The 11,487-nt window shown below is 44.4% G+C and overlaps 3 protein-coding genes across 3 annotated transcripts; all 3 read right to left on the reverse strand.

Moving 5' to 3' along the window:
* Positions 1 to 2,291: 2,291 nt before the first annotated feature.
* On the reverse strand, positions 2,292 to 3,360 carry LOC119293032 (cortical cell-delineating protein-like). The gene is made up of 2 exons (XM_037571640.1): positions 3,340 to 3,360; positions 2,292 to 3,035 (listed from the first exon to the last, which is right to left on the reverse strand). The coding sequence occupies exons 1-2, from the start codon at positions 3,358 to 3,360 to the stop codon at positions 2,541 to 2,543; spliced, it is 516 nt and encodes a 171-aa protein (XP_037427537.1). The 3' UTR covers positions 2,292 to 2,540.
* A 2,201-nt stretch (positions 3,361 to 5,561) lies between these two features.
* Positions 5,562 to 6,354, reverse strand: LOC119292207 (cortical cell-delineating protein-like). The gene has a single exon (XM_037571037.1). It carries the CDS (start codon positions 6,291 to 6,293, stop codon positions 5,904 to 5,906), a length of 390 nt encoding a protein of 129 aa, XP_037426934.1. The 5' UTR covers positions 6,294 to 6,354; the 3' UTR covers positions 5,562 to 5,903.
* A 1,828-nt stretch (positions 6,355 to 8,182) lies between these two features.
* LOC119292204 (pEARLI1-like lipid transfer protein 3) lies at positions 8,183 to 8,983 on the reverse strand. Its single transcript, XM_037571035.1, has one exon. The coding sequence runs from the start codon at positions 8,943 to 8,945 to the stop codon at positions 8,502 to 8,504; it is 444 nt and encodes a 147-aa protein (XP_037426932.1). The 5' UTR covers positions 8,946 to 8,983; the 3' UTR covers positions 8,183 to 8,501.
* Positions 8,984 to 11,487: the final 2,504 nt, after the last annotated feature.

Raw genomic sequence — 11,487 nt, forward strand, 5'->3', positions numbered from 1 at the left:
TGTGATCCAGCTGCCCGAATCTGACAATACACGGAAACAATCTGGTAGTATATTTGGACATCAAGGGCACATTAGGAAATTTACTGTTATAAACAGCAAAGAAAAATTCCACCAAGTTCCCTGCAAAAGCGAGCTAAAGTAGATTACGCATTTCATATTATCAACGGATGAACTCGGCTACCATTCGTGATTTGCTTTGGAAATCGTGCCCTGTCCGGGCCGAATTCGTCTCGATGTTTGCATCAGAAGTATTGGTAGAAATCTCCAATCGAAGGCAGCTACTAATCGCGAATGTCCTAAGCCGCGCCTCAAGTCCTGAGACAATCAGAGGTCAAGCTAGCCAAATCGCACCACATCCTTTCTATTATACTTCTGAAACCAGTGTATATACTGCTCGCTCCGTTTCAAAATAGATGACTCAACTCTATACTAAAGTTAGTACAAAGTTGAGTCATCTATTTTAGAAGGGAGGGAGTACAAGTAAAGTACCATATGAATTAGTACTGGTTCTCGTTAGAAGGTTGAGTGATAAACTCGTTTCCAAGAGACGACGACATGCATATGGATGGCTGGATGAGGGGGAAGCAGGCGGATGCACGTAGGCAGCACCGGGACGGTGGAGGAGACGCTTCAGTGTGCGGCGGGCAGTGGGCAATGGCCAGCAACACGTGCCGTGAAGTGTTAACTGCATCTGCGGCTGTAATTGTTAGAACAATCATAGATTAATTAGGATCGGTAACATGTGAAAGAACAAACATGATATTAGGCTAATGGGAAATTACGAAGTTGACATTCAGCCTAACTACAAGTCGAAATATATTAACCATTGGGTCAAGTTAATACTACTACACAATAAATTCCATAGTACAATGTACCCTAAAAACTCCCTAAAATTTTGCCATGTATCCCTTCTGTACTGAGGATTTTATGCAGAGAGGGCCACAATTAAGGGACTGGACCAATATAATTTGTAGTTGTTTTTCTGCAATATTTTGCAAGAATAGAATTGCAACCTATTATTTTCATGAAATTGTCGAATGAATTGAACTGTTTTCTAGCACTCTTGTGTATTTTAAAGGTTTACTGGTTTTGGTAATTACAGGAATAAGTAAATGGGGCTATACTATTGTTGTAACACACGATCATGAAACTGAGGGAACTAGAAAGCGTAGTATTAAGATGCCACTGCTAGTTTCCCAAGAAAAATACTCCCCCATTTGGAAATACATGTCCTTCTAGATATACGAAAGTCGAACCTGAACAACTTTAAATCACAATATGCATGTGAAATGTTAATGTTGTTTAAATGAAAAAAATAACATTATATTTGTTGTTTTTTTATAATATTAAAATATGTAAAGTTTGACCAATATATTCACATGAAAAGCAACTGTTGACATAAGTTTCATAGGAATTTAAAAGATAGAGAACGTCCTTGGAAATTGTTGCAAGGATAATTATTCCTTCATCCGAAAGGACTATGTAGGACATTTTTCTACACAGTTTCATTCTTTCAAACTTAGTAATCCCAATGCAAAGGATCCAGAAATTACGTGCTCATAAAAACATATGATGCTCATGATAAGTATTTATGTGTAAGTTTAATAGAGACATTTGTATGTACTGATATATTTGGAAGTTTTGGATCATATATATAATTGGTAGCTATTCATAAATTTAGATGTATGGCTACCCAGCTTCTTCCTTCTGGGATTTATCTAGCTAGACCATGTTATATGACTTCACTAACAACACTACATTCATGTGTGTATACACAGTACATTTTTGTTTAAAACAGGTATTTTGATATTCTGGTGGGAGCCAGGTTTTATTTTCTGGACACTTTGAGCCAGGTTTTAGCTTGAGCTGTTGCCCAAGACCCTATTGTCAAAACCGATCAGGTCAGCCATTTAGTTTAGCGTGAAATTATGAAGCTGAAATTTGATTCAAATTAAATTATCACAATGACAAAATTTATGTCAAAGTGTTGCAGCATCATAGAGATCTGGTTCAAATAAAATTTACTCGCTTTACACTGCAAAAGATTTATAGTTGAGTTTATCGATCCCATGATACATTATCCAAACCATCCTTCTATTTCACAGATGCATGGTTCTTTGTGGTGCTTCTTAAGCTTAACAAAAAGAGAATCATGCCAAGCGAGTTGCTGCTGTTGAAACTCGCAAAAGCAAAGAATAGACACCATGATCAGGTACAAGATGTGGATCTGATCATCATTCACGCAATAATGCTTGCATACAAGCTGGCAATATATCACGGGTTGAGTTAACACAACTTGAATCATTTTATTCCACGTATGTATATCATTTTACAAATATGTGAACCATGCATTTAGATATCCTATCGGAATACAATGATCAACGACTATCTTATAAGCAGTCCCTGGAAGAAATGAACACGTAAGCGTGCATGCATGCACGAGTGACGGGTGTGATGGCATGCAAACCAAAGACGAGTATGATGACGACGACACATGGTTTGTGATGCATGGTTCGAGGGTTCGAGGGATGATGGGTGGATCAGCTTGGGCAGGTGAAGTCGGCGGAGCAGGTCTTGCCGCACTGGTTGAGGAGGAGAACGAGGTCGACGGGGATGTTGAGCTTGATGCCGAGGACATTGGCCTTGATGGCGGTGCAGAGGCAGATGGCGGCGTCGAGGTCGGCGAGCCCGCCCAGCAGCGGGCAGCAGTTCTCGCTCGCCGGCGCGCCTAGGTTGAGCTCTAGCAGGTTCAGTACGTTGGCGCACGCCTTCAGCTTCAGCGTGTTGATCGAGCAGGTGCCTCTGCCGCCACCGGTCATCGGCGGGGTTGGGACTTGGATGGCCGGCGGGGGCACGACGATCGGCGGGGTTGGCACTGGGACGGCCAGTGTGTTGCCGCAGTACGACCCGCAGCCATGCGCAGCTGCCACTAGGACCAGGTTCAAGGCGAGGAAGAGGGCGATCTTGCAAGTGGCCAACTGGAGTGTACTGGCTAGGCTTGTGGCTGAGCTAGGTGGGCTTGCTAGCTTGTGATGCTTTTTTTTGGTTGCTTGGGGTGGTATTTATAGGCCGGGATGTAGTGTGCATTTTGCAACAAGGGCAAGCACGTCATGATATATCGAATTTGACACTGGCCGTAATTTGCGAAAAATATGTACAACCACTAGTGTACCATTATTGGAGCTTAATTTGTTCGCTAACGAACAAAAACCATAAGATATGTTTGATGGGTTTACAAATTTTGCTGTTATCTTGAGGGCACACATAGAATTGGACAAAGGAATATATATGTATGATAGCGCATAAACTGATCTGCAAGTTCACGGGAGGCAAATATACTGGCTCTAGGTGGCCATCCATGCACATGCTATACGTCTCGTACTTTGGTTTATTATATACTGGCTAGCTGTCTAATTATTTGTTATTCGTCCCCAGTGGCCAGTGGTGGTGCTGGAAAGTAATTTCGATATTGACAAGGGAATTACACTGTTGTAGTAGCTAACTTAAAATATCGTCCCCAGTGGGCAGTGGGCAGTGGTGGCGCTGGAAAATAATCTCGATATTGACAAGGGCATTACACTGTTATAGTAGCTAGCTTAAAATACCCCCTAAAAAACTAGCTACAATATTCATGTGATGGAGCTAGGCCGCCATGTGAACAAGGGCACGTGAAGAAATTACCTCCTCTTTCCCAAATATAAAGTGCCGGTTGACTTTTTTGGCCTTTGTTAAACAACTTTGACTATGATTTTCACGTATTGTATGTTTAGAATATATAGACACACACACACATGTTCAATCCTTGTACTTTAATATATATTCCCTCCTTTCCTATTTATAGGGCTCAAGTACGAAATCTCATCAACCAAGACAGATGGTGAGTGAAGGAATGTATCTCGTACTCTAGATGAGTAGGAACATTGCATGCATTGGTGAGTTCCTTTTTAATTCATGCATGCAAATGTTTAATGCGCCTCGAAATCTCAATATGAGATGGAGATGACCTCTTTAAATCGGTAAAACGAAAAATTTGAGATAAGCCCTATAAACCAGAAAAGAGGGAGTATTAGTGGTTAAAGCCATGGATCAAAGACCGTGCAAAGTCAAGTGCGCCTTATATTTTGGGAAGCAGAGAGGTATAATTTGCTATTTTTGAATTTTCTATAATATATTTATATTCTAGTCATCTTTTCAATCATTGGATCAACACCTAGACTAAACGTACGAGTTCTTGCAAAATTGCGCACTTTGAGTACTGAACTTTTATGTCACGTGTAAGTATGCAATTTTAGATAATCAATACTTTGAAAGTGTTAGCTACTGAGAATAGTAAAAGTGAAATCATATGCATTCTATCTGTGAAAAAAACAGTATGCCGCTGTTGGAGCTTCTAATCTAGGTAAAATAAATGAGTGTACTGTTTGTTGTCGCAAAAACGCACAGTACAACTAATCTATAGCTAAAAAAATAATTTCTACTTTATGCACGGATGAATCTAGCTTTATTTTTCGATGGACTAATATGTAGCTAACAAATTTCTAGTTTGTGCAAGGATGAATGAGTCATCATATTCAACGTTTCTGCGAAGAATAGTGTGGCATTGCACGCCTTGACAGATCCTTAATGCTTAATTGGCTAGGCCATCTACTAATATGTTTTATTTGTTAGAAAGTATGTTTTTAATTTAATATTTTTCAGACACAGATGTTAAGGTTAGTTTGAAAGATTGATAAAATCACATGTTGCAGATCAATTTTAAAAATGTGCATGTACCTCACCATAAATATGCATATATTTGAACAAAGTGGTCATCTCATGTTTAAAATGTATTTCTAAATATCCCAAAACATGTTCTGAAGAAGAGTTATTCATGAACATCTAAATATATGTTCATATGCTTTAAATAAATAAATATGGATATTCCGGTATTTTTCCAAAAGCATAAGAAAACAAATGAAAAAACAAAGACATGGCAGAAAATGAACAAAGTAAAATGGATGCAAATAAAATTTGAAAAGGTAAAACATAAAAAACACGAGAAAAGGTTAAAAGGGAAAAAATGAGACAAAAGGAAAACGCAAAAAATGATACCCAAACAACATCAGCCACCCAAAACATGTAACAGTAATGTTTGAGCAGGGAAAGGAGTTGTGCAAGACAACAAAGACTAATAAACACGGCCTTTTTTACTTTACTCCGAGGAGTTGTGCAAGACAACAAAGGTCGCACCAAGCCATAAGCAGCATCCACTTCTTTTACAATGACTTCCGTGCAAAGAAGATGCAACTCTAAACATTTTGATATGCTTCAAGAAGTTTTTGGGTCTGTAACTGGATGTAAGGATGATATGAAATGCCAGCCGATATAAACATCGCTGCTGCATGGTATCGCATCACAGCTCCCTTGCCATGTGTCTGCAAGTCGCTCGTCAATACTAAATTCATCCATCCTTGATCCAATTTATTTATGTTTCTCTTCCTACGATCCATATAAAACTTAGGGTTGGCTTTGATCTCGGTGCAAGTATGTGTTTTCGGAGTGGAATATGACGCGGCAATATATATGTAACACACATCTCGAGTTTACACAACTTCATCAGATTTCAGATGATACAAGCTAGGGGCATATAGGCGCCCGGTACAGTATTTCAGATGATGATACAAATCCCCGGTTACGTGGGTCATTTATTTGGACACCACAAACTTGACACACTTTCATGCACTTATGTTTACGTACCTACCTAGTGATCACTGCATGCATGCATAATGCTAATGCATGACAGAGAACCTAGGCATGCACAAGACATATAGATGAACTCAAACACAAACTGGAGTGGTGTATAGACGGCTGCATGCATGGCATGTGTACGCAGCATGCCATGCTTGGCCGAGTACTTTGTTCGATCAGTGCGGGCAGGTGAAGCCAGGCGGGCAGGTCTTGTGGCAGTGGTTGAGCAGGAGCACCAGGTCGACGGGGACATTGAGCTTGATGACGCCGAGGACCTTGGCCCTGATGGCGGTGCAGAGGCACACCGCAGCGTCCAGGTCGGCCAGATCGGCCAGCAGCGGGCAACACCGCTCGCTGGGCGGCACGCCAAGCCCGAGCTTCAGCAGGTTCAGCACGTTGGCGCACACGCGCAGCTTCAACGTGTCAATCGAGCACGAGCCGCCGTTGGTCGATGGAGGCGGCGGTGGGGTCGGGGTAGGGCAGTGGGGTCCGCAACCACCGTGCACAGCGGTGACCATCAAGTTTAGGCCGAGGAGCACGAGGAAGAGCTTGGTCGATGGCGCCATTGCGAAAGCTAGCCTTGGTCGAGAGGAAGCAAGGCTTACTATAGGAAGCAACTAGCAAGGGTTTGTAGGCGCTGTGAGTTTGAGCTGTGTGGGGGTGGTATTTATAGCCCGGTCGCACGTATAGCATTCAAGTTTGATTCTACAACTTAACTTAAACTATAATAAACTCCATCTACAACTTAGCTTAAACTATAATATACGCCCGGCGAGTTTCAATACTTGATGGGCATGTGTATTTTCAAACAAGCTCCGCACACAGAATAGCGGGATACTAGTGGCTGGAATGCGCTGAAGATATGCTGTGTGACGATTTTCATGCCATGGGCATGCATGCCGTAGTTGCTACTTAGTTTGATACCATGCATGGATACGTATAGCAAATGCATATTAAAAGGAGAGCATGAGAAGTCAACTATTCATAGCTAGCTTTGGCTTATACATTATATCTGGCCATCCCTCGGGCTCGGACGGTCTTCGAGACGGGCCTAACCAAGCCTGATGCAGAAAACTCAGGCCCTGGCGTCGGGTGTAAAAATCAGGCCCCAAGCCCGGCCCGACAGTGTAAAAGCCCGCCAGGCATCGGGTTGGGCCTCTTCAAAATCTAGGCCCAGGCCCGGCCTGTGGACAATCTCGGGCCCGACCGGGTCGGACATTTCGTGCCGGGTCGGCTCATGCCTTCCGGGCCGGACTGCCCATGGCCAGGTATATTATACATGCATGGTCGTTGGTGTGGACAAGTATCCACGCATTGGTTTTTAAAGAAAAGTGTTCATCATATATTTGAAAAAAATTCAACGTGTATCTACAGAGAAGATCTCCATGTCTACAAAAACTGTTTAATGTGTAGTGAAAAAAGTAGACATGTATTTCAAAAAGAAAGCCAAAAAAAATACCTATTGTAAAAAAATTACCTGTAGAAAAAGAGAGCCAAAAAACTGATAAAGATAAAACATAGAAAAAACAAAAATAAAAAACGGTGTGGAATATTCCCAAAACAGGCCAAATACGATAGAAGGTTCAACGAACTGGTCCATAGAAGCTTCCAAAAATATAAGAAATTTTAATCTTGTATGTAAATTTTTTAACACATGTATAAAATGTTCCTGGTGTACAAAATATATAAAAGGTATATGGAAAAAAGTAGACATCAGAATGTGTTAATCATGCATTCAAAAGGTGCTAAATACATATAAGAAATGTTTTATGTTATACCAAAAATATATAATGTGTATGAACAAGGAAGTACGCGTCAAAAACATATATGTGGAAAAACAAAGGAAAAAGATGAAAACCGTGAAAACCGATGCAAAAACTGGAAAATACGTCAGAACCAGAAAAGAAGACAAACCGGCAAAAAAAACAATGGAAACAAAAAACCGAGAAACCGAAGAAACAAAGAAAAATATAGTGAAAAACAAATGAAAACAAAAAAAATCAGGAACAACAACGAATGTACTGGTCGATCAAATGACAGACCCAAAAAGGTTAACGGGTCAGCCTAAAAGTATGGGCGCTGCGGACGAGACTTATGATGTCGTCACAATAAGCAAGGAATAGATCTTGCACTAGAGAGTGGCTCTAGTCCAAACCAACGGGCCCTTAACTCTGGCTCTAGATGCAGCACCCACCATGAGTTATTCTGATGAGTATAGAATAGATGCTATCACAAAGATAGTACCCCATGTTGTATTGATGCCCATTGAGATTTTTTCAAGACATTAAAACATTGTTCCTGGTGGTTTTCATCGGTTTCCACCGAAACTTGGTTTTCACGTAATTTTCTATCCTTCTTCATCAAAAGAAAAGGAAAATCAGAAGCTTTCATGCATGCACAGCCCGGACATCTCAGATGATACAAAGACATGAATATCCCAGATGATATAAGCACATTGTTAGACAACTTCAACGTACTTTTATTCCACGTACATATGCATGCATGTTTGGTACAGTATTAATTCCAACAACGCAACAAGACACACTTTTACGATTACGCATGTACTCCCTCCGTTCGGAATTACTTGTCTCGGAAATGGATGTATTTAGAATTAAAATACATCTAGATACATCCATTTCTGCGACAAGTAATTCCGAACGGAGGGAGTATCTACCTAGTGAACACCGTTGCATGCATTCATGCACAAGACTGAGATATAAGATGAACTGGAACGCAAACTTGCAAAGAGCACATATATGTGTACGGTTGATCGATCAGCGCGGGCAGGTGTAGGTGGATTCGCAGCGAATGTTGCACTGGTTGAGGAGGAGTATGACGTCGAGGCGGAGGCCGAGGACCCCGCCGAGGACGTCGCAGAGGCACGCGGCAGCTTGCAGGTCGGCCAACCCGTAGAGCAGCGGGCAGCACTCATTCGCAAACAAGCCGAGACTGAGAATCGGCAGGTTCAGCACATTGACGCACACTTGCAGATTCGGGCACGAGCCAGAGCTGGTTGATGGTGGTGGTGGCGACGGCGGCGGTGAGGGCGGCGGCGGCGGAGACGGGGACGGGCAGTTGTATCCCGGGCACGACGGTGTTGGCGGCGGCGGCGGCGGAGATGGGGACGGGCAGTTGTATCCGCAACCGCGAACTGTGGAGACCGTCAGTGCCATGGCAAGGAGCAGGAGGGCGAGCTTGGACGATGGCGGCGGCGCCATTGCTAGAGCTTTGATTGAGAAAGCTAGTCACATGTGTATGTGATTGTACCGCTGTATGTCCTCGGGTTGTTTTGGGTGCTATTTATAGCCGGATTATACATGATGCAAGAGGTTGTGTACATGTTGATGATCAGATCAGAATCAGATCGTGTACCCTCATGGATCGATGCTCTGACCCTATGTACGTAGTTTACAACAAGCCACGCGCTGCTTACAGTACATGTGCCCTCATGGCACTAGCTGGAATTGGCTGATTTTTTTTGCGGAGCACGCCACGGGCATGCATTGCTTGCTCTCATTATTGTGGAACGTACACCATAGACATGCATGTGCAGACATCAACTATAATTAGGTAGTAGCAGGCCAAGTCAACTATGTGCTCCTATATATAGCTGGTTATTGGCTCCTCTCCTCATATATATGTGGCACTAAATTGGTAGTTGCGTCCCTCAAGATCGGATGCTAACAACCCTCATGCTCACAAGTTGGCTCATTAGGCCAGTGGTTCTCATAGTAGACCAATTAATATGTGTTATATCACGGTCAATGGCTCCTCTACTCAAGCATGGCACACTATTATATGATCTGGTATGATTTCATTTGGATTTACCCTCATGCGTACAAGTTGACTAATTAGGTGTGCCGATACAACACCCAGATCTTTACACTCCCCTCAATCAAACTAATCAGCTAACAAAACTGTCTGTCTTAGCTGCTGTGCATCGTTCCGCTTCGTCAGCCTATCCTTCACTTGACCGTTGGTTGACACGGACCAAATTTCCAAGGCCTTGCGAGCCACCCTTAATTTCATCTCATTCACTAATTCGATAGATTTGCAAAGTACGGAATTTGCTTCTTCACTGATCATTTGTCTTGGTTGAGGAGATTTTTGAGTTAAAAACTGAAAGGTGGGAGTGTATGAAATTTCATCTCCTTCACTGGCCCGTGACGTGTTATTGGTCACCCATTGCCAACTGAACCACATATTGAGAGTAATTGCCAAAAAAACTATCATTTAGAGATATTTGTCCCGAAAACTAACCCCTTCATATAAAAAAACATACCATTTTTTGTGCTAAAAATTTCTTAAAAACTATCACTTTTGCATAGGTACCGGTTTAGACAAATTAAACGCGTTTATGACAGGAGAGACCCACCCATCACGCTGACATGGGTGGATAGTCAACTCCGTTTATTTCGACCAACACGTAAGGCGTTATGATATGTGGGACCGTTATGATATGTGGGACCCACATGTCAGTCACTATGTGACAAACCCAGTCCAACAGCTCCTCGAAATGCTCGTCGGTGGCTGTCGACCTAATCGACTTGCGCACCATCGACGCGTTCTCAGGGAGCGGCCGCCGCTGAATCGCGTCCGTGCTCGCCTCGGCCACCGCGAACGTCGTGACATAGCCGACGTAGTTGCGCCTGTTTTCCTCCGGCGCGGTGGTGCGACGCCGTCGCCCATTCACCCACCAGCCCATGCGGCAACTCTGGTCCGACGAGCCCACGGTGGCGGCGAACACCATCCATAGGTATGCAGACACCGCCTCAACACGGCTCGCTCCGTGCTCCCCGTCGCCCGTCGATTGCGCGCGCAGCATGGCGAGGTCCCGCTCCTCGACGTAGTAGGTGCGGCAGACCAAGGAGCTTCCGCCCGTGAGGGCATTGACGAGGCGCTCGCTCACCAGCGGCATGAACAGCTCGCCCACCGAAGGGTCGTACGACGGCCCTGTGCGAGGGCGGAAAAAGGATCAGTCAAAGTTCAGGGTGGCGACGATCATCCCGGCCCGCGCGAGCTCAGACCACGAGTCAATGATCATGCACAGCGTGCACCCGTCCGCGAGGCCATGGTTAGTGCTCCAGGTCCAGGCCACAACGAACCAGCCGCAGGCGAAAGACACCAGTTGCATCGACAGCGCGGCGTCCGCGCCGTATTGGACGGGGACACCGACCCTCGCCAGCGATGCGTCCATGTCGCCGAAGTCCAGGCAGCCTAGCGCCTCGCCCGACCTCGACGACGACGAGCAACGCGCCCCGCTTGTCGCAGTGCACCTCCGGGAGCCCTGTCCACGGGTTGGCCATGATGCGGCCTCCGAGCAGAAAGATGTGGTCCAGCAGGGGCGACGGCTTGCCCTCGAACGCGGTGACGACGTCGACGAATCCACCGCCGGCGGAGGGCCCCGTCGAGAGCGGCATGGGGTAATTCCAATACTTAAATAGCGGGCTATGAAAAATAGCACTGGGCCTTCAACAGTTATAGCGGACTATAGCGTGCTATTTACGAAGGCGACTATTTAGCAGCACCTGCTGAAAAGGCTATAGCAGAGTATAGCCGGCTATTTAAAACTATGGATAATACAGTAGGTGAGGTTGGAGACGGGAAGCACGGCGCCGGGCCGCGTGACGGAGGCCTTGACGATACTCCTGCGGGTCACTCGAACAAGCAAAGAAACTGACCTGCTGTCTCTGAGATACACTTTCCCTTCCCTGCCCTGAAGTACTGTATATACAAGTGTTGTAGTAGAAGTTAACCTTG

The sequence above is a fragment of the Triticum dicoccoides genome, chromosome 4B (genome assembly GCF_002162155.2).
Source record: "Triticum dicoccoides isolate Atlit2015 ecotype Zavitan chromosome 4B, WEW_v2.0, whole genome shotgun sequence".
NCBI classification, from domain to species: Eukaryota; Viridiplantae; Streptophyta; class Magnoliopsida; order Poales; family Poaceae; genus Triticum; species Triticum dicoccoides.

Bases quoted from the DNA above. Each gene is read 5' to 3' on its own strand.
- LOC119293032 (XM_037571640.1), bottom strand. From the start codon at position 3,360: ATGGATGGCCACCTAGAGCCA. The intron at 3,036-3,339 runs GTATATTTGCCT...ACCAAAAAAAAG, and splicing joins TGGATGGCCACCTAGAGCCA to CATCACAAGCTAGCAAGCCC.
- LOC119292207 (XM_037571037.1), bottom strand. From the start codon at position 6,293: ATGGCGCCATCGACCAAGCTCTTCCTCGTGCTCCTCGGCCTAAACTTG.
- LOC119292204 (XM_037571035.1), bottom strand. From the start codon at position 8,945: ATGGCGCCGCCGCCATCGTCCAAGCTCGCCCTCCTGCTCCTTGCCATG.